General features: G+C 39.1%; 2 protein-coding genes across 2 annotated transcripts; one reads left to right on the forward strand and one right to left on the reverse strand.

Annotated features, from left to right (window-relative positions):
• Positions 1-235: 235 nt before the first annotated feature.
• Positions 236-1,344, forward strand: LOC112045780 (retinol dehydrogenase 11-like). The gene has a single exon (XM_024082103.2). The coding sequence runs from the start codon at positions 316-318 to the stop codon at positions 1,306-1,308; it is 993 nt and encodes a 330-aa protein (XP_023937871.2). The 5' UTR covers positions 236-315; the 3' UTR covers positions 1,309-1,344.
• A 5,844-nt stretch (positions 1,345-7,188) lies between these two features.
• Positions 7,189-19,133, reverse strand: LOC112045786 (tubulin alpha chain). Its single transcript, XM_024082110.2, has 9 exons — positions 18,998-19,133; positions 17,510-17,735; positions 16,536-16,708; positions 15,759-15,887; positions 15,145-15,315; positions 14,329-14,469; positions 13,589-13,804; positions 12,990-13,153; positions 7,189-9,654 (listed from the first exon to the last, which is right to left on the reverse strand). Exons 1-9 carry the CDS (start codon positions 18,998-19,000, stop codon positions 9,522-9,524), a joined length of 1,356 nt encoding a protein of 451 aa, XP_023937878.2. The 5' UTR covers positions 19,001-19,133; the 3' UTR covers positions 7,189-9,521.
• Positions 19,134-23,726: the final 4,593 nt, after the last annotated feature.

The raw sequence follows: 23,726 nt of genomic DNA on the forward strand, positions 1-23,726 counted from the left end.
TTACGACAGAGGCATCTGTAAGGTGAATAGAAAATTTTCTAAGCTAGGCGTTCAATCAATATTCATTGTTACACCTACTGCGAGACCGTTCTAAGCCTAACTCTAGATATATATAAGTCTTTATCTCTTATAAAAAAATTAATACGCATAAATACGAGAGTCAAGATAGGGCAAAATGGTAAATGTACTATAATAAAAATCCTTGATGTTAAAATCAACATATAAAACACGACGCGTACCTTTCAGAAGTTTATAAGTTAACGAGCAAACAAAATAATAGGTTCTATTTGGTCCGCGTTCTCTACACACGTCGTTATGGCTATGATAATTATTATTTATATAGCAATATTTTATATCATAGTCGCGTTAGTGATAGGTTTATACCAAAAATCAACGAACGCAATATGTCTTTCGAAAAAAAGATTAGATGGGAAGACGGTCATTGTCACTGGTGGAACTTTAGGAATGGGATATGAAATTGCAAAGGATTTGGCGGACCGAGGCGCACGCACCATAATTGCGTGTCCATTCGTCGATGAAGGAGAAACTGCGAAGAAAAACATAATACAAGATACAGAAAATGAACGAGTGGTGTTCAAACTGCTAGACCTATCTTCGATTGCTTCGATAAGACAGTTTGTAAAAGATATCTACGCGACTGAAGAGAGATTGGACTTATTAATGAACAATGCAGGAATTGGCACTGTCGAAGAATTTATTACGAAGGATGGGATGAGTGTAATAATGCAAGTGAATTATTTCGGACAGTTCCTCCTGACGATTCTGTTGTTACCTCTATTGAAGAAGAGTGGTACAAACTCGGATCCGGCCAGAATCGTCAACACCTCGTCGAGCTTCCACTGGTTCGGGTTCATTAATTTCGCTCGTTTGAACGATATAAAGTTTTGGTATCCGCTATTTTTTTACGCGAACAGCAAACTGTGTTTGTTGTCGTTTTCCTACGAGTTAACAAAAAAGTTGAGGGAACCCAACGTTGTGGTAAATAGTGTTGACCCGGGTTTTGTTGGAACTGGTATATTTTACAGTGTGGGTCGTTTTTTTGGTGGTATTATAAGGTTGGCGTTATTTGTACTTTCTAAAACCCCATGGGAAGGCGCCCAGACTGCACTGCACGTGGCTTTAGACAAGAAGGCTGGTGCGGTTAGCGGAAAGTACTTCAGGAACTGCAACCTGTCTGTAGCTAGAAAAGTTAGTTGTGACGACAAAACAGCAAAGCAACTTTGGGAAGAATCTGTGAGACTTGTTGGATTAAGTGATGAGGAACTTAATCAGTGTTTAATATATTAGATTGACGTTGTAATTAAAACTTTAAGTTTGCTTTTAGTGATGCATTTAAGTTCATGTTAAATATTAAAGTTGATGGCGGAGTCGTGTAGTTAACAGTGACCCTGCCTGCACTATCGAAGGCTGTGGATTCGAGTGGGTGGGTACATGGGTGTTCTCCAGTGTATGGGTGAATATTTAAATATATTTTAAGTATTCATATATATAACATATGAAGCTGTATGTTGCGTATGAGATAACAGAACACACAAACGTTAGTGAGACTTTTAGTGGAAGATTATTGGTTGGTACGGGAAATTCTAGTAGACGACAAATCATCTCATCATCTTCTTAAAATTAACTAATTTATGCTGAATTTCATCAAGGTAATCTCAGCGGTAAATAGGTATAATAAATCTTATTATTACACTTACACGATCGATTTTACATTTTTTGTGAAAGCATAATTATAGACAATTAGCTATAGATATGCTTTTTCTAACAATTAAGGTAATTGAGTTTTTATTCACAGATTAATGTTATTGTGTAATACATAGACATTGACTTACAATGTATGCATACAGAATAATTTATTTCATAACAATGTTGATGAAAACTACTAATTATGATAACATCTAAATAGTGTTGTAAAATTGGTATTTTTTTCTTTTTAAACTTCACATAATATTATGTGTATGTTTTTAAAATTTTCATCAACACTTTTAAAAAATAAATTAAAAAAAAAGTAATTATTATTAAATTAGTCAAACTTAATCCAAATAAGTTTAATAATAACAAGTAATCGTTATTAATAATACATTTGTAAAGATACTTCGTTTTAGATGTGCAAGGTGCTAAGTTCACCGGGTCAGGTAGGTACCTACATAATATAAATTAAAATGATGGTAATAATGTTATAACTGCTTGTATTAATCATAAACGACATTTTAAGTGGTGTGATGCAATGGATGCTATTATATAATTACACTAGCTAACGCCGCGTGGTTTCACCCGCGTGGTTTTAATTCTCGTAGGAATATGGGGATGATATATGTCCTTCCTCGATATCTATCTATCTGAAAGATAATATATGTCCTTCCTCGATATCTAGCTATCTGAAAGATAATATATGTCCTTCCTCGATATCTAGCTATCTGAAAGAATTTTTCAAATCGGACCAATTCCTGAGATTAGCGCGTTCCACCAAACAAACAAACTCTACAGCTTTATAATATTAGTAAAGATAGGTAGTGCAATCACTTAAAAACTATTTTACCTCTTGTTACTGAAGAAAATGCGGTATATAAATAGTTAATTGTGGTGTTTTCTGAATCACTATTTTGCCTACCTATTGTATAATATTACACTATTTTTACTAAATCTCGCAATTAATGGAATTTATATCAACCGGTTACTAGTTTGTAGTTAAATTTTATTTATTAAAAATATTTCCATAATTAAATATTGTTTTGAATTAGAACGTTTTTAGAATTTACATAAACGACTATTTCAACTCGCTAAAACAGCTTTCGATTTCCAAAACTGGAAAAATGTTTGTGCGTTCAAAAGGAAGTCTACATAGATATTTTAGAATTACAAACAGAATTTCTAAAATTTGATTTTTAAAATCAGTGTTTCAGATGTCTGAAATAAACCGAAACAAACAGACAGACAAAGATTAAAAAAAATGTGCTATTATTATCGTATTTATTGAGAAGTAGCTGACGCCGCGCGGTTTGACCCGCGTGGTTCCCGTTCCCGTAGGAATTCGGGGATAATATATGGCCTATAGCCTTCCTCGATAAATGGGCTATCCAACTCTGAAAGAATTTATCAAATCGGACAGTAGTTCCTGAGATTAGCGCGTTCAATCAATCAAACAAACAAACAAACTCTTCAGCTTTATAATATTAGTATAGATTTAGTGAAAAGCTGTTAAGTCAAAATTACAAACGGACACTTCCAATTTTATTTGAAAACTAGCGGACGCCTGCGACTTCACCATACCCCTAACCTACCCCTAACCTATGCCTACCCTACCCCTATCCTAAGTAATCCTATGTCCGTCTCCTGGTTGTAAGCTACCTCTCGATCAATTTTCATCCAAAGCTGTCCAGCCTTTCTTGAGTTATATTGTAGTTACACTATTTACAAGACAATACAAGACGATTTTCTTTTATATACATATATACTAGCGTCGCCCGCGACTTCGTCTGCCTTTAGACCACTTTCAAAGTCAAAATCAAAGTTTTTTTTTATATTAACCAACAATTATGCTTAATTACGCTGTCAAATTAAATAACTCTATTAATTATTACTTTTATAATTGAACAACTATCAATTAATCTATGTGTAAATAAATCAATGCCACTTTTCGTTGTAATTTTTAACCGACTTGAAAAAAGGAGGAGGTTTTTATAACTAAAGAACGGGCTCACCTACCCAAACCAAATGTTTAGGAAACATGGCTTTGTTTGCACTATTTAGTAGATGTGTGTGTATGTGAAGTTTGCACAAAATCGGTCAAGTGGTTCTTCATTTATCACATTTTTTGTGATGAATTCAGGGGTAGGGTAGGGTGAGGGTAGAGGTAGGGTAAGCTAGGGGTCGTTATCAACCCATATTCGGCTCACTACTGAGCTCGAGTCTCCTCTCAGAATTAGAGGGGTTAAGCCAATAGTCCACCACGCTGGCCCAATGCGGATTGTCAGACTACACACACGCAGAGAATTAAGAAAATTCTCTGGTATGCAGGTTTCCTCACGATGTTTTCCTTCACCGTTTGAGACACGTGATATTTAATTTCTTAAAATGCACACAACTGAAAAGTTGGAGGTGCATGTCCCGGACTGAATACGAACCCACATCTCCTGGAAACGGAGGCAGAGGTCCACTGGGCTATCACGGACTAAATAAATACCTAGTCCTACTAAAACACATACCTTCCCCTTTTTCATTTTCCTATGCCACTTATTTCTAATGAACTCAACAACAAAAATTGTCTAGCTAGCAGTTTAGGTTGTACGGTATGACTAATAAATATATACCTACATATTACATACATACGCTTGAAAAACATAACTCTCCTTCTGACGCATTCGGGTAAAAATATTCTGCACTCTAATGTGCATTGTGCATACTGCAAAAACAATTACTATCTTAAGATATGATAAAAATAATTATGATTCTTAAAACTGGGCTGATAAGCGTTAAATCAGACAATGATTTTCATGTAAAACACAAGCATAATTTAGTTCACATGACACAAACTTGTTTGTTTTTAATTTTGGTAGTCTAATTTCATAATCACACTTTAAAAGGATTTTATCTGAGTTTAAATTTAGAAGCATTGTTTGTGGATAGAGTGCAAATGTTGTATATGTACTTAATATTGCTTGCGGTAATCCTATCGGCAGTTTACTTGAAGTGTTCATATGCGATGTGTCGATCAAAAAGAAGACTGGATCGAAAGACTGCGTTGATAACTGGAGGAACCACAGGTATGGGATTACAAATTGCTAAAGATTTCGCAGAACGTGGCGCTCGAGTTATAATCGCTTGCCCATTCGAACAAGAGGGTGTAAACTCTCGAGAATATATTATGAGAAAGACGAGAAACAAAGAAGTTGTATTCAAACTGTTAGATCTGTCATCTTTTGCATCGGCCAGAAAGTTTGCAAATGAAATAATTAATATAGAAAAAAGATTAGATATACTGGTCAATAACGCAGGAGTTATTTTCCATAAAGAATACATTACCAAAGATGAGTTAAGTTCTACAATGCAGAATTATTTCGGGCACTTTCTACTAACATTATTACTTCTACCTGTTCTAAAGAAAACTGGTCAAGCAACTATGAAATCTCGGATAGTTAATGTAACGTCTCAAGCACACTTTATCGGTAAGATTGATTTTGAAAAGATAAATGATATAAATCATTGGACATCATTCCAAATATACGCGAATAGTAAACTATGCATGGCAATTTTCACTCGAGAACTGGCAAAAAGATTGATAGGATCCCACGTTGTGGTCAACAACGCTGATCCGGGAATTGTAGCAACGTATATGGTTAAGCCAAGTAATGTAATTCTTAAAGTGGCGACAAATACATACACAATAGTCGCGCGTGTATTTGCAAGGACTCCTTGGCAAGGGGCACAAACTACCATTTACGTGGCCTTGGATTTGAATGCTGAAACTGTAAATGGTGAGATGTTTTACAATTGTAAGCTTTATGAGGCCTCTTCAAAAGTTTATAATGAAGATTTGGCGAAGATAGTGTGGGACGAATCTGTGAAAGTAGTTAAACTAAACCCGAGAGAGGTTACTGCATGAAATGGAGAAATCTGAATGCGGAAACTGTAGTAAAGCGAGGTCAGTATGATCAAAATAATTGTGGGACGGATATAACCATAGATTTACGATTCGGTACAATGGATATAGCTGTCCCTAAAAGACAAGATGATGCAAGAAGTTTATCAGACCAATTAAAATTCTTGTCGACAAAATGACTTTGTTATTCACATGAAAATAAACCGAGTGAATAGGACGCACGGAAACACGAAAAAGTGTAGTAGTCTGGGATCTGTAGAACATTTTTTACAACTGATTACTATCAAGTTAATTTTGTTTTTGTGAGTAGCTTCATCTCGATGAGACGATCAACTTTTTTATTTACGAAAATTCTTGATTCTGGTAGCTAACTGAGTTACCAGGAAATAAAAATTTCTGAGCATCAGAACGAGATATTGTACCACGTAATTTGTATGACATTGTGTCTGTTAAGTTGTATCACTATTAATTATGCAAACCGTAAAAAACAGCTGGTTAGTAACAACTTTAAATAGGGGTAGGATAGGGTAGGTATAGGGTGGGTAGGGGTAGGTAAGAAGTGCACATAAGTAAAACGAAACTTGACCGGGTCCGCTATCAAATATACCCGCTGTAGAAGGATATGGGATACTTTTTGTCGCGAAAATAAAATCAAAAAGGGATGAAGTAGGGGTAGAACTTTGTATGGAAAGTCATTCATTTCTTTATAAAACTTGCAAAAATAAAATAGAAATAGGGGTCGAAAGATATATCGAATTTCACGCGGACGAAGTCTCGGGCGTCCGCTAGTTTAATATAATCACTGTCACACCATCACATAGTACTTCATTTTGAATAGCCCACTATCACATGATAACGGCAGAGGCAGGCTTATCGTGTCTTCCAACGTACGAGTAAAAGTCCGTTTATATCTACAGACACAGTGCGTTACAGGCAAGTAGCGTGGCAGACACCCACAGACACCGTCTATTCACTTGTACCGACTCTTAAATCTATGGTCTATTCACACTGTCCAACAGGTAGCTAAGAGACAATTATTTTTTAATTAAGTCCTTTTCATGAAAGAAGTCCCCCAGACGCAGCACTAATGTCTTAATGGCACTCATTGTCATTTGTCATTGTACTGTCAATTTTAGTTCAGGTTTCAAGAAAAAGGCTCCACAGACAAAATATTCTTTCCGCGAATACTGGGCGGCCGCAGCCCTGCCTGTCAACGTCTGCGCGGCCGTGTTACGATAAATATAAATACGTTATTCACTATAGAAGAATATTATTTTGTCTGCCACGGCACGTGTCTGGCACGCTAAATGTCTTTAGATAAAAACGGACCTTAATACGCCAACTTCTCAGTTTACTCCCAGTGGTCCCTTCTAGTAGTCCTCAGGGACGGCGGCGCACGGAAAACGGGACGAGAACCGGTGTATTCAACATGGTATGGACGTTGGCTTCAGCGGCATCAGGCGATGCTTCTGCGCTCGCCCAACCCCCCCGGTGACGCCGTAGTGGTTCCGCAGGGAGCTATCGGCACCTACTCAGACAGAAAAAAAAAAAAAAAAAAAAAAGGAAAACGGGAAATAAACCAACTTGTCAACTCCGGAGAAGAATCCCGAAGATAAAACAGTTTTTATACCTATACTTAGTGCCCTAATCATGTGATACTCAACATGCTGTAATAAAACAACTTGAAAAATCTGTAAATGTTTATTAAACAAGACGATTAAACACTGTTTAAGACGAATAACTTTTTTATTGACGCGGACAAAACAATTACACTTACAATATTACCGCCGTACGCTATACACCGCAAAAATGCTACAAAATGTATACAATAGAGGGAGGGAGACACTTCCCGGTGGTTTTGTTCTATTAATAATAAAACGTAATCGTGCGAACGAACTATCGATACATGAACTTTATGATTTGTTTGTATATGCGAAAAAGAAAGAATGCAGCAAAGAATTCGAATACTTTCAATCAATCTTGTATCTCATACGAGATACGAGAGAAGAAAGTTATGTTGAACATACATCAAGACTAAAAAATTACTAAAAATATAATTCGTTTTATAAGCTTACGTTTTGTTATCTACTGGAAACCTACTGTTTGAATAATAACAGTGGTGTAGAGTATTCGTCAATAGGAGCTGTGGGAGTTTCGCGCGATACAAATACGTTTTAATAGAATAAAATAATTGAAAGATAACAATTCAACACCATCACATTGGGTTAAATAGAGAACCGATGGACTTTGGGAACCCAAGATAGCATTGGCACATCTTGGTACTGACGACAAAAAAGTGTCACGGGTCTATTATGTATTTCGGTGTACCATTCAATTAATGAGTCACTGCATCGTTTTTCGTTTTAGTGATCATATAAAATAGTTATTTCAACGAAATAACCTTAACTGGACCATTTCACATCAAATCGTTTGTTACAAATGATTTTTAGTTTCTACGATCATCTAACATGATTACTTCAATAGAATTACGAAAATACCTACTAGTTTTTCATTAAAATAATATTACTATCGGCTATTACCACGACTATACTAATTTTACTTTAAGTCAAAAGACGATAATTATGTCATTTCAACACAATGCTAGATGATTGCAAAACCCAAAATAGGTACGATGAAAAACGATGTAGTGAGTGATTGTTTGAATGTTACACCGAATTACATAATAACCCTATAACTGGACAAGGTACCTACCATAGTAATGATGATGTATGAGGTATCTTCACTTATTTTAAGCGCACCCTAAGTGTTGGGACCTAAAGTTGGCAAGTCGAGCATCGTCCGACCTCTGCGGACATTTTCGAACCTTTAACAATTTTCGCAAATCTGCAATAATTAACATTATAAACATGCGGCCGCGGTTTTGGTGCGTCCACTTCGGCCGCGACGCTCCACAGCCGCTCAAACACCATTGCGAGTCTGGCAACGACTACTGCTAGACACTCCTGGCATAAACCTTCAATGGACTGCACACAACGCTAATGGCAAGTTACTACCACCGTAGTAATTGAGGCTTGGTGGATGAAGTCTCTTCTAGCTCAAAAGTATTAAACTTTACTATGACATTAGGATTACATGTATAGAATCTGCTGACTTTAAATATGTTTCTACTGCGGTTATTTAGATAAAGGGCGAAGATAACATTTTACCTTTACCCAAAGGCCGGCCAGTTCTGATTTTGCTGATATCAGGTAATCATAAATTAACATCGGTGAATTGCATAAAAATACGTGATATAAACGGATATTTATTTAAGTACGTATTATTTTGTATCAGTAGTAATAAAAAATTGTAGGTTAACATTGAGTTAACACAAATGAAGTCAAGGGAACACAAATACACATTGACATTGTATGAAATTATTTTTTGAAAACCGAGGTGAATTGGTTTTGAGGGTTTCCTTAAATTCATACAAAACTTAATTTTAGTCTTCGAAAACAAATAACTGTTTTTTGAAATCAATCTAATAGGAAGTAGTACAAGTTGTTTACTTCTTATGTATGTTTACCTTGTGCCATTTTTCGAACTAGTTAAGTTATTTAATAATTAGCATAACATTGGTATATATACTGTATCAGGTCTTTTATCTGATTATTTGCCATTGCTTTGCCAAAAGTTTTGCGCAGGCCACCGAGGTTGTATAGTAATCGTTACCAGTCTTGTACACTGGATTAGTGATGACGAATATGAAACAAGTTCCAAAACAATATCGTCGAAAATTTCTAAAGACTAGCGACGAAAGACTATCGACGAAATACTATCGACGAAAGACAGCGACGAAAGACTAGCGACGAAAGATACCTACAAAAGAGAGCGATGATGAAATGACAATGTAAGCACATGATGCGATGTCTCTCAAACGGCGGGTAGTTGTGAAAGCACATCACAGCTCATCGTCGCAGCCCTGGGGCATCTCCGACGTCTCTATGGCCACTTCGTCGTAGTCTCTCTCCAGGGCTGCAAGGTCTTCCCGCGCCTCTGTAAACTCGCCTTCTTCCATCCCCTCGCCCACATACCTGCGGGAAAATAAGGATTACAAATAATCATCATCATCATATCAGGACATAAGCCTTTTGTAGGGATTTCCAAACATCACGATACTGAGCCACCTGCATCCAGCGAATCCCTGCGACTAGCTTGATGTTGTCAGTCCACCTGGTGAAGGGTCGACCAACACTGCGCTTTCTAGTGCGGGGTCGCCATTCCAGCTCTTTTGTCCATCGGCTCTTCGAACTATGTGCCCTGCCCATTACCCCTTCAACTTCTTCTGCGGATCTCCTCATTTCTGATTCGATCACGCAGAGATGCTCCTAACATAGCTTGTTCCATCGCCCGCTGTGTGGCTCACAGTTAGCGCCAAGTCTCGGAACCATAGGTAATCATCACAGGATTACAAATATTAATTAAAAATACTCAGTATATTTAACAGTGGAATCATGCCTCCCTAAACTCCGAGATCCAGTGACTTCCCTTTCTCAATATTTTTCCCTTTTTGAAGGCCTCTGTGGCGCAATGGTATGCGCGTTGGACTTAAAAGACGGAGGTCCAGGATACAATCCGATTGTTTTTTGGTTGAGCCGATTGAATTTTTCTTAATTGGTCCAATTCTGGCCGGTGGAAAGTTTCGGCTGTGGCTAGTTACCACCCAACCGGCAAAGACAAATCGCCAAATATTTAGCGTGCCGGTAACATGTGTAGAAACGTGTGGACTTTCATCTTCTTTATAACAAGTTAGCTCGCTTCCATCTTAGATTGCATCATCACTTACCATCTGGTAAGATTGTAGTCAAGTGCTAACTTTTAAAGAATAAAAAAAACGTAATCATCATGGAATTATAATTAAACATTTAAGCCTAAGCTGCCTCGTTGGTTCAGTGGTTAGCCAATGTGGCTTCTGATCACATGGTCATGGGTTCGAATCCTGGGTCCGGGGTCATGGAATACCTACAGAGCTTTTCTGTCTTCTGAAATCAGAGTGCCTAGTGGGAGTTTTCAATGTTTTCATAGGCCCTCTGTAAGTATTCTCAGCTTTCAATTAGGAAGTTGGTGGTGTTACACCCCGTGTCTCTGAGACCACCTAGAAGGTCCGTTATATATACTGACATTTAGCGAGCCAGACACGTGCCCTGACAGACAAAATAATAATATTTTTAAGTCTTAGTTTAAGTCTAAGGATAAGTTTAAGTCTGACGCTCACCTAATGAGGCGCGCATTTATTATAGTCAACTGTTATGGCATTGAAAAAAAATAAACCGCCAAATACTCAACAGTAAATTGTAATTTTTTTGTTATTTTTATTAACTCTTCATAAGTTATGTAGGCACCGGACTACCTTGGGAAATAAACCAGTAACTAGATATGACGATTGAATAACTTTAAAGTTGAACATTAAAACATTTTCGCAAAAACCAGTAGGCAATTTTCAAGGCCCGGGTGATTTATGATATTTTTTAATATTAATTAATAGAGGTTTTAATTATTTACTAACGAGCGCCTGGAACTTCCAAGCACCACCGTACGCGTAGAATTAATTGTGTTTACCAAAAATTCCGATAAAATGGATCGCGCAGAATTTATGGTATGGATTTTCCCGAGATATAAAGTAAAGTCTAAGTGTCAGTCCAAGATAGTTAGCGATTATGGTCACGTATGAACCAGTCGCATGTCGCGTTGCGGTGAATAACCGCCCTAGTCGCGTGAATGCCCTGCTTACCTCAAAGACTCGTTTCGAATTTTGCATTAGAGAAAGACTATCCCATTTTATACAACGCCGGTGGCCGCCACACGCTACAATCGTCGCTGCTTGTGGCCACTAAACGCCGACACAAAACGCCGCAACACGCTGCTCGCGCGTTTATGATACTGCATGTAAGGGTGTGACACGCGACAGCCACAAACGCCGCTACAAAAAGCAAGAAGGGGCCACAAAAATAGCTGAAGCGCGCGACAGCCACTTGTGGCCGGTGGTCGACACTTATAGTCGGTGGCTGCAACTTTTTTAACCAATACATGCAGTATCATAATCGCGCGAGTGGCGTGTTGCGGCGCTTTGTGGCCGGTGCAGGCCACAAGAAGCGAGCAGCGACGCTTGTAATGTGTGGCAGCCACCGGCGTCAACCGTGTGCGGCGAGTTCACCTAAAATTATGTAAACTACAGGAAATATGCCGGTAGCGGCGTTTTGTGGTTGTGGCCGGTGGCTCGTGTGCGGGAGCCCTTAGTTAAAAACCTACGCAACGTCTATGCACGCCACTGCGTATGTAGGAGTAACAAACACACACCAACCACAAACATAATATACACATCAATTTTCTTGTCTTAATAATTAGTGTGATACTATCTAAATTATAATTTTATGCATATTTTTAGCCTAATTCCAAATAAATTAATTTGTACCTAATGGAATTGTATACGTAATAATATGTATACTGCGTGCGAATGCCAAGGCCAGGGTAACACTAATATGTTAATTTTTTTTTATGACCAGGCGCTCGACTGACGTCAATGACGCAAATCAAGATGCGAGCACATTTTGAAAGAGGTCTATTCAACCAACAAGATTGGTTTCTACGTGGAAAAGTTACGTTACGTTTTGGCTTGGTATAGCAATAATTAGCGACGTTTTTTTTTCTCTGTCGTAGTTGATAGTGTTGTGGTTCGTAACAGAGGTCCTGAGTTCGATCCACAACTCGGGTCAATTTAGGGTCTTATAATTTCTAAATTAACTCCTAAAAAGGTTCTTTATCATTCATCAAACGATGGACGTCCACTGCAGTTCATAGGCCTTTTGTAGGGACTTCTAAACATCACGCTCCTGAGTCGACTGCATCCAGCGTATCCCTGCGACTCGATGTCGTCAGTCCAACTGGTGGGAGGGTCGATCAACACTGCGCTTTCAAGTGCAGGGTCGCCATTCCAGCATCTTGGCACCCCAACGTTCATCGACTCTTTAAACTATGTGCGCTCCGCCCGTTGCCATTTCAGCTTCGCGACTCTTTGAGCTATGTCGGTGACATTGGTTCTTCTGCGGATCTCCTCATTTCCGATTCATTAAGAGGGTTGACTAATAAAACATGACTTAAACTGACTGCATAAGCCGAGGGATGGACTATATTTGACCTCTTTCGCCCTAATAGGACAAATTACATGATGAGTGACTAAATGTACTGCAAAGCCATATTGATACTAAAGTAGAGGTAAAGAGTCACTAACCACGTAACCCCAATAGCTCAACGATGTGGTGGTGGTTCGATCCCCGCCCCGTTGGTCTATTGTCGTACTCACACCTAATACATTTCCCGACTAGTTGGAGGGGAATGGGTAATTTTGGTCATATTAAAAAAAAAGGCTAACCAGTGCACAAAGGCCCGCTTGGAGTACATGAGGTCGAACTTGTGGTCGAGCTTGCCCCACGCCTCGGCGATGGCGGTGGTGTTGCTGAGCATGGAGGCGGCGCGCTTCACCTGCGCCAGGTCGCCGCCCGCCACCACCGACGGCGGCTGGTAGTTGATGCCCACCTGACCACAAACACTTATGAAACCCTACTACTACCCTAGCCCTAACCCTAAACTACCAAAACCCCACCCTACTCCTACAGAAAGACAGACAGACGGAAAGACAGCCTCTAATAGTTATTTTGGAAGTATATTTCATGTACAGAATTGACCTCTCTACAGATTTATTATAAGTATAGATTTTTAGAGTAGGCTGATAATGATGATAACGAATAAACATCACACTGTCGATAGACGTTTGCAGCTCGACAAAGGCCTTCTGTAGGAATTTTAAAAACCACAACCCAGAAAAGATGTGTCCAGCCATTTCCCTTCGATATCTTTGACGACGTCAGTAAACCAAGTGATGGGTCGAGCAACAACGCTTTCCCACTATGGATTGCAATTCCAAAACCTCTTCAAATCAATTAACTAGTAGCAAAAAACCGTAATAATAACCTTGAATCCCGTAGGACACCAGTCCACGAAGCGGATGCCAGAGCGTCCCTTCATAGCGGCGATGGCAGCGTTGACGTCCTTGGGCACGACGTCGCCGCGGTACAGCAGGCAGCACGCCATGTACTTGCCGTCGCGCGGGTCGCACTTCACCATCTGGTTCTGAGGCTCGAACAACTCCGCCGTGATCTCAGACACAGACATGCCCTCGTGGTACGCCTGGAGTTCCAAAAATGCATGTTAATAAATATCCAATGTGATAATCTAATGTGGTATATGTGATGTGATCTTGCGGATGTTGGATTGGTCTTGAATTTATATATCGTATTTTCATTGAGTTGCAATAACGTAATATGGAACTGGTGTGATGATGAGATGGTTGTAGCTATGTTATATAGATGGCAGCCATAGCAAGTCCTGCACGAAACAAGTTAAACACATCGAGTTTGGGCTCATTCGACTTGGCAAAAGTTCTAGTGTTTAAAAATCAGCTTGTTTTTAAAATGCATTTTTATTGCAAGAGAATATTTGGCATAGTTTTTAGACAGTTATTATCTTCCCCCAACTAGTCCTAAAGACAAAAGTAAGTGTATTCACTACGTTGGATTCTTTCCCCAGCCCATTGGATTACTGTTCAATGGGGTAGGGATCGAAAACTTTTCCTCAAAATCTTGGCATCTCAACCGTGGATTGAGGCTCATATTTTAAAAACAAGAAGAATTTACAATTATTCCTCGTACCACCTTGTCAGCCGAGACGACGGGCGCGTAGGCCGCCAGCGGGAAGTGTATCCGCGGGTAGGGCACGAGGTTGGTCTGGAACTCCGTCAGGTCCACGTTCAGCGCGCCATCGAACCGCAGCGACGCCGTGATCGACGACACCACCTGCAATTGTCGCAAATATATACTAAGCTATGGACGATGAGTATGATAAGTCAATTCTGAGACATCACCATTTTTACATGATGAATGGAATTTCTTCATCATTATTATCATTATCAGCTAAAGGGAGACCACTGCTGTTGGTCTCAACACGCTGGAGTGGCGATCCCGCACCGAAGAGTTACGCAGTGTTAGTCTGAGATGTGCTGACGACATCAACAGGAAGGTGCTAGATGCTTGTGACTAATGACCGTTTTGTTTGGAAGTCCTTACAAGAAGGATTTTAAAAGTCATTTTATTTAAATTCTTGCAGAGGGATTGAAAACTTTTAATTTGCTTTATGATCAGAAATAATTTGGCTTAATATCACGAGGTCATGGGTTCTGAGCTAGGATGTGAAATATTGGTTTTTCTTTTTTCCAAGTAAATCTTAAAAGTAGGTGAGTTGATGGTGGCATTACCCCTTGTCTCGGAGAGCACGTCAGATCCTTCGATTCCGGTAATTTCTCTTTAAAATCTTCTATCCAAATGTAAAAAAAATCTTAATTATATTCGTACCAAAAGCCCACCGAACAGGAGTGTTGTGGATATTACTCGTAGCTTCAAAACCTCCTCTCCTGGAATTGGCCACTAAAATATGCAGACAATAATAATTATAATGATGAAGAGCATTCTCACTTGTGATATGAGCCTGTTCAGGTTGGCGTACGAGGGCCGCTCGATGGACAGGCGCCGCCGGCAGATGTCGTAGATGGCCTCGTTGTCCACCATGAAGGCGCAGTCCGAGTGGCCGATGGTGGCGTGCGTGGTCAGCACCGCGTTGTACGGCTCCACTACTGCTGTGGAGACCTGGAGAGAATTTGATGGCTTTAGACGCAAGAGCAGGTAAGATGTAATTCGGGATGCCAGCAATTATCCGCTGTCCTTTCTTGTTCTTCTTACCCGATGAAAGCAAAGTTTATTATCAACCAATGGACATCCACTGCAGAGGACATAGGCCTCTTAAAGACTTCCAGACACTTTCAAAACTTTGCAAGATTGCAGTGGCTCCCTGTAAGCCGCTTGTCAAGCCTACTGAAATAGAAGAGACACCTTCACTTATAGGTCGCCAGAGTCGGTAAATCTGTAAAGGCGCGGTAGTAGTTGGGGATTCTGACTAGAACTAGTCTCCTCCATACAGCCCGGCTTGCGTCTCAAGACGGTGGTGTTCATAAATGTCTTTAAGAGCCTTCAGGCCAACAGTGGACCCATCGGCCGATATTGATGATTATGATTATAATCACAGATCTCACTTGCGGCGCAGGATAGATGGCAAACTCCAATTTGCTCTTCTTGCCAAACTCGTCCGACAGTTTCTCCATCAGCAGCGACGTGAAGCCAGAACCGGTGCCGCCGCCGAACGAGTGAAACACGAAGAATCCCTGAAAATATCTATTATTACATTGATGTTTTAAGCTAGATGTGTATAGTTTAGTAATCTACTATGCAACGCCCCATCGCAACGAAAGAGTGATATTTTCGTTTCCGCCGCCATTTGTCTTAGTCTCGTCTGGTGATATGTCTTGGTACGCATAGTGGGCCTACAAGAAGTCCATTAAGTTGACAGGCCAAGCGGGTTTGGGTCTAGAAACTGAAGGTTCGTTGCGTAAAGAACCTTCTTCCAGTTTTATACTTTCGCCAGCATGTCTCTCAATAAGTTCAAAGTTTTTATTAAACGCATGCATATATTATGAAGTCTTATAGTGTTTATGATTATGTTTTAGTTCTAGATAAGTTTGTAAAATGGTGGTAAACAAAAAAATACACATTGGCTGCATACGTTTCGAGTCTTCTTGGAAAAAGGCGCGTTTGGAATCCTCGTAATTTTAATTCAAGTTTACGACTTTAATTATCACTATTAAATCATGACATGATTTCGTTTCAAAAGTACTTGTAAACTAAACCTAATTGAAATGAATTACGATTTGATTTAATACACCCCAACGGGTGGTCTGTTAACTACCTACCTATAAAACCCTTAAACGCACGCTAGGCCTACAGGTTGGGTAAGTATCGGTAATTATACTTACTTGTAGTCCAGTACACTGGTCAGCCAACTTCCTGACCCTTTCCATGACCGGCCCCAGCACTTCCTTCCCGGTGGAGTAGTGTCCTCGCGCGTAGTTGTTGGCTGCGTCCTCCTTGCCCGTGATCAGCTGCTCCGGGTGGTAGAGCTGCCGGTAGTCGCCAGAGCGGACTTCATCTAAAACAATGAAAAAGTCTTGAAAATGGTTGAAAGGTGAAATAATAATTATCGATAGCTCTAGGTCAACCATGACGACTCAGGGGCACCACCATCCTCTCTTCTGCTTTTAAAAAGCTTTGCTATTCAATCAATAGTCTGACAAATTGGGGTAAAATAATTAACGATAGGGCTCGAGGTTATATTACTACCGGCGGCATCATCTTCCCTTGGTTCACTACCGTCCCTTCGGAGACTAAGTATTCAAGGAGAAGTCTGATGAATTGGGGTCATTCTTTTAAAGATGGTTGAAAAAGAAAATATTGCTGTGGGTAATGGGGAATCGTAAAAATTGTGGGTTCAAGCCGATCATGATGGCCTCTGTCTTTGGTAACCTAATCTTCAGGGTTAGCACTGAACTGCATGGCATTACATCGTGCAAACTGCCTCTAGAATATTTCCCATTTCTTTTTCTCCTCTTTTTCCTTTTCTTCCTTTCTTATCATTAATTTCCGGAGCATTTGTGCGTATTTCTTCCACTCGCCGTCGCTGGAAAGCATATACTACAGGCTACCAGAGTCCACGTGGCCATCCGCTCCTTCTGCCGCCCCTCAACACAGGCCAGAGCATTAGAATATGGCATGTCGTAGAGCGTCCTCTTCTCGACGAAAATATCAATTTTCGGTGGGAATTTTCCCTATTGCAAACAGGTCTTAAGAATGACGGAGAATATGACGACCAGAGGCATTGCTCGGCACACACAATTCACTCTGTCTACTTCAGAGAGTCATGATATATTGGGGTCAGTAGAAAAATAATTACCGATAACTGTAGGCTCTAGGTCGATCATGACGACCCTGGGTACCATCTTCCCTCTATCCGCTTCAGAGAAGAACGTGTTGAAGCAGGAGTCCGACGATGTGGGGTCAGTGTCGAGAGCGGGCAGCGTGCCGTCGGGCCTGATGCCGTGCTCCAGGCAGTACAGCTGCCAGCACGCCACGCCCATCTGCACGCCTGCTTGCCCCACGTGCACCGAGATGCACTCCCTCTGAAGCGAGCGAGCAAAACCATTTTAACATTTCAGGAGTCCGATAACTTGGGGTCATTCACACAAGTAATAATTGACGGACTGACCACACTTTCCATGTATGGTAAAAAAAGAAAAATAAAATTATAAGAAATGCACTTCCTCTGCCGGGAAAGATCATCTCCATCAAGTGTCTAAAAACAAGGATAGGTGTCACACAAGCAATTATAGATGGGCTAAGCAACCTGTCCCTGTTCCTATATATAAATAAAATATTTTAAACATAGCCAATATGCCCTCTACTCCGCATGTAAGCTAAAGATAACGGATATGGACTAACCTAAGCCTCCTTTATTCCAGTCTGAACCTCTTACTAACCTAAACCTCTCATAATAGAGTTTGTACCCCTTACTAACCTAAGCCTCCTTTATTCCAGTCTGTACTCCTTACTAAACTAAGCTCTCTTATTTCGTTCGTTCGAGTCTGTACCTCTTACTAACCTAAACATGTTTTATTAGAGTATGTACCCTTAACCTTGAAGCTTATAGCTTATAGTTAGCAGTAGTTAACTATGAACGGAACTGAAAAACATCGTATATCATCGTCTATATGTTTAACCATCGTGTATATAATATGTTTATCTACGGAAGCATATGTACTGCATAATAATGAAATGAAAAAGCATTGTAAAATATGTAACAGTTCGCTGGACATGAAAAGAAGGCTTCCTACAACGTGTATATTGAACCCACATGAGCTCTGTGCGTAAAACCTATAATTCTTAATTTCAAATTCATGTCAAACAAAATTGTAAAAAATCAAGTGTCAATTAGGATGTCACTGAAAGTGACGCATTGATTTTTCTCAAAAATATTATTTTTTAAAACAAACATTTAAATCGAAGGAAACATTTTCTGAAATGTACGAACTTATTCCTTACAGTATTTTAGATATTTTAATGCTTTCTATATTTTTCTTAAACCAACTGATATCAGAATAAATTAAATATTTCTATGCATAAATTATCTTGCTACTACAAATGCAGGCATAAAAGGCTTAAAACCTTCGTCTTTTCGCCTGGTTGGCTTATTCCACAGATGGGGATCCACAGTTTTCACTTACCATCAGGTGTGCCATCGTCTTGCCCAGTCAATTATGATACTAGATTAAAAGGCTCTAAGCACGCTATAGATCTTTGATACACATCACAACTATGAATACATACAAACATCACGTACCTACATTTTACTATTTCAACACTTTTAACATATAAAACAACTTACCATGATAAATACTTATAATTTGGATATTGCGGTAATAAAAATAAATAAAAAGGGCCTTGTAAATTAAAACAGTTTTACAAAAATTTGGTTTAAACAGAAATTTTGAAAAAAAATTGCGAATCTGCACCCATCTGATGGGCCGTACGGATCTATTGTTGGATTTTATTCCATTTTTGAAAGTTATGTTTGTGAATTTGAAAATTCTCTAATGCCAGCCAGTTTCATTAAAGTAGGTTCTATAACAAATTGTATTAACATTAAACTATTTCACGTTATTATGTGTGAAGAGTATTTATATAAAAATACTAGCTGACACCGCGCAGTTTCACCTGCGTGGTTCCCGTTCCCGTAGGAATACGGGGATAAAATATAGCCTATAGCCTTCCTCTATAAATGGGCTATCTAACACTGAAAGAATTTTTCTAATCGGAATAGTTCCTGATATTAGCGCGTTCAATCAAACAAACAAACAAACTCTTCAGCTTTATAATATTAGTATAGATTTAACTTGAATATTGTTTTAATTAAAATGAGTTAGTTGAAATAAAAAAATTGACCGATTTTCATGTGGTTTTTGATGGAAGATAAAGCTGACTAAGCTGGAGCTAGAAATTTATCTCATTGAGATCAAACTTGAGGATATAGACGAAGGGATTTTCATAAAACTTAGTATTCCAACCAAAAACTTTGTTAACAACTCAAATAATACAACAAATATTTAAATAGTGCAACCAATATTCATTGCACACCGAAAATCATACATCCCTAAAGAGAAGAATCAACAGAAAAATGCAAATTAACTTACGACTACTAACTTTGGGGTCTTTTTACCCCATAAAGGGACCCGTCAAACTCCATTGTGTCGTAATAGTTCTAACTATGGGGTCCTCCCCCATGGCATACCCTACTTGTAACGTTCGCCACCCTTGATCTACCGTAGAATGGAAGATCTTTCGTAGATCATATCTTTGGCGTATCTAAAAGTTATTAACCTTTCCTAATTTAAGAAAATAGCGATAAATACTTATCAAGCTCTGTCTGTCTGTATCTATTTATGTACACATAATAGCAAAAGGTCACTTATGACGAAATTTCACTCTTGATTTGAATTAATGTGTAGAGAAAACGGTTGAAAGCAGAAAGGACGATCCATATCTTTACTATGTCCTTCAGAAACGAAGAACCTAGCGTTTAGTGCGCGGTCAAGGAATATCGTTAAACTAGCTGACGCCGCGCTGTTTCACCCGCTGGGTTCCCGTTCCTGTAGGAAACGGGGATAATTTATAACCTATATCTTTCCTCGATGGGCTATCTATCGTCATCAACCCATATTCGACTCACTGCTGAGCTCGAATCTCCTCTCGGAATGAGAGGGATTAGGACAATAGTCCACCACGCTGGCCCAATGCGGATTGGCAGACTACACACACGCAGAGAATTAAGAAAATTCTCTGGTATGCAGGTTTCCTCACAATGTTTTTCTTCACCGATTGAGACTCGTGATATTTAATTTCTTAAAATGCACACAACTGAAAAGTTGGAGGTGTATGCCCCGGACCGGATTCGAACCCACACCATCCGGAATCGGAGGCAGAGGTCATATCCACTGGGCTATCACGACTATAACGGCATCGGTGGTTCAGTGGTAGAATGCTCGGGCTATTATAAGTCGGACCAGTAGTTCCTGAGATTAGCGCGTTCAAACAAACAAATTCTTCAGCTTTATAATATTAGTGTAGATATCCTTCAGAAACGAAGACCCTATCGTTTAGTGCGCAGTCAAGGAATATCGTTAAATTTAAAACTCATTTTCACTAATAAATTAATCATCATCATCATTAACAACCGATGGACATCCACTGTTGGACTGAGGCTCTTGCGCAGACTTCCAAACACCATGGTCTAGATACGCCAGCATCCAGCGGCTAGTGGGGGACCTACATTCGTAGTTTCCGTGGCGCAGTGGTATGCGGGGTGATTTACAAGACTGAGGTTCAGGGTTCGATCCCCGGCTGGGACGATTGAGGTTATATCTAAATTGGTCCAAGTCTGGCTGGTGGTTAGCGTTCCGGCACGACATCGTGTAGAAACCGAAAGGGGTGAGGAATTTCATCCTCCTCCTAACAAGCCTGCTTCCATCTTAGATTGCATCATCACTTACCATCAGGTGAAATTGTAGTCAAGGGATAATTTGTAAAAAAATATAAAAAAAAAAACTTCCGCTAAATATTGTCTGCTTCTATTCAATACTTATCAGTACAACAGAGACACGGCCTCATTGTTCATTACAAAATAGGATATTGTACTCAATAGATTTTACAATGGCATCCTGACCCCTGACTTAAGGGCCAAGTTCATCAAGATAAATGCTTAGTTTATAGCTAAGTAGCAGTCATTTAAAACTAACGAGTAATTTTTTCCCGATCGGCGCTTATTATTTGCTAGCTGACGCCGCGCGGTTTCACCCGCGTGGTTCCCGTTCCCTTAGGAATACGGGGATAAAATATAGCCTATAGCCTTCCTCGATAAATGGACTATCTAACACTAAAAGAATTTTTAAAATTCAACCCCCAAAGTGGTGAAATAGGGGTTGAAAGCTTACATTGTCCACGCGGACAAAGTAGCGGGATCCGCTAGTTCTAAATAGGTATACACTTTTATTAACACCTACTTTAGTCACGCACAACCGCTGTCATTGCTAATCCTTGTAAACATCTATTGATATGCAAAAGTCTCATCCCTACGGAGTGGGCACTTTGAATATTTAATTGCGTGACATTGTTGCGGGCAAAATAAACGTACAGCGTGACAATTGTATTTGTCACGCTTATTATTTGACTTGCGTTAACTCGGGTCGGGTCTTTGATTTTAACTACAATGTTCAATTATACTAATAAGTATAATATTTTGGAGAATAAGTTTGTTTATTCCTGCTTTAGTAGGTACTAGCGGACGCCCGCGACTTCGTCCGCGTGTAAATCAATGTAAACTTTCAATCCCTATTTCTTACTACATTAGGGGTTGAATTTTCATAATTTTCGAATCGCATTATATTTCGTATTTTTTATGATATATGAATATTTTTTTTAAACTGTAACTCTAAAAATTAAGGATTTTCCATACAAACCCTTTCAACCCCTGTTTCACCCCCTTCTATTTTTATTTTAGGGTCAAAAAGTATCCTATGTTTTGCTCAAAGACCCCATATACTGTTATACTAAAATTCATCTTGATCGGTTCAGCCGTTTAGCCGTGAAAAGGTAACAGACAGACAGACAGACTTACTTTCGCATTTATAATATTAGTAAGTAAGTAAGTATAAGCATAGATAGTGTATTGTGTGGCATAACTTTTGAACCAACCTTGAAGAACGCAGAGATACATTGTATCCTACATGCATTGCATGTTTAGGGACATTGAAATTTTTTTATTCTACAAATGGAAAGACCTCGTGCAATTTTATTTAAACAAAACCTAATTCCACGCGATATGATTATCTAAGGTTAGGTATTATGAATATGTAGTCAACAGCCGGTAAAGAAATGAAAATAATGAAAATCCTTGCAATAACCCCAGCAGTTGATTTATAATTACTAATTTTGGCACAAATCTAACTATAATATCAACTTAAAGTGTTTCTCAGATAGCATGTGTACTGTGACAGTTGCCTTATGTCGTTCATAATACGTACTATTATCGTGAATTGCGGCAAACTTTCAAGAGTGAAACGAACTGTCACCGTACCCATGCTATCTGAAAAACACTATAGTTGCTATTTATCAAACTAACTTCTACTTTATTATAATTAATACATTTTTGATTGACCTGAGTGTCATTATTTTAATATCTTCTGTGTAGATAATAACGGAGCCATTGCTTCAAAGCGACTTCAATCCAAAGTACTTCCTTCAAGTATTTATCGTTTTAGCAGCTTTGAGGAAAAAAAACAGTTTGCTAATCCGTTTGTCAGTACTTTTGACAAATAGCCTTTCCCTGCAACTGAGGGTAGATCAAAGATACGATGTTATCTGTACAATTATCACTAATGCGCTCAGATATCATCTTACGGGGGGATTTACCTTTGTCGTTGTACTTTCTTTTATAGGGTGTTGTACTATAGGAACTGTTGGGCCTGCCTTTTAACGATATGAAAGAAAAAGTGACAATGTTGCCCTAGTGTTAAAAAACTGTCTTTTGCTTTTGTGTTTAAATTTGTTTCCGCTGCTTTTAAATTAATAATAACGGCCAAAACTTACGTAATACAACGTCGGAGTATGCCCGACTAGTTTCGAACCCATACGGGGCCTTTAGTCATGAGCTGGTTCTTGTAACGCGGCACGATCCAAACTGACATAGTAGAAATTATTATGAAATAACGCTCGCGATACTTAAAATTCTAAAATACTTAATAGAAATATTGAGAAAATTACAACCGAGAGTATAAAATTTAAAACAAAATTCAACTGACTTCAAAAACATAAAATGAAAATGTAGGCACCCACTACACTAGAAAGCGAAAAGTGCCTACTGATCAGATTAAAAGCAATTCCAAGCTATTAACCTGTTAGTATACCTAAGCCGATTATGAAAGAACCTGGAAAACTGGAAAACCCAAAATCATGATAACTGACTGGGTAGTCCTAGACAATCAAGTCGGCATGTCCTTGTCACGGTATTTGTGATGTTTGTGGCATGATGGTACTTTCACTAGAAGATAGAAAAGGTTTAA

This window comes from Bicyclus anynana, chromosome 7 (assembly GCF_947172395.1).
Source record: "Bicyclus anynana chromosome 7, ilBicAnyn1.1, whole genome shotgun sequence".
In the NCBI taxonomy this organism is placed as follows: domain Eukaryota; kingdom Metazoa; phylum Arthropoda; class Insecta; order Lepidoptera; family Nymphalidae; genus Bicyclus; species Bicyclus anynana.

Excerpts from the sequence above, each read along its gene's own strand:
- LOC112045780 (XM_024082103.2), top strand. The coding sequence starts at position 316 with ATGGCTATGATAATTATTATTTATATAGCAATATTTTATATCATAGTC.
- LOC112045786 (XM_024082110.2), bottom strand. Across the intron at positions 13,805-14,328 it reads CCGTCGTCTCGGCTGACAAG|GCGTACCACGAGGGCATGTC; the intron begins GTGGTACGAGGA and ends TTGGAACTCCAG. Across the intron at positions 13,154-13,588 it reads GGTGTCCTACGGGATTCAAG|GTGGGCATCAACTACCAGCC; the intron begins GTTATTATTACG and ends GTTTGTGGTCAG.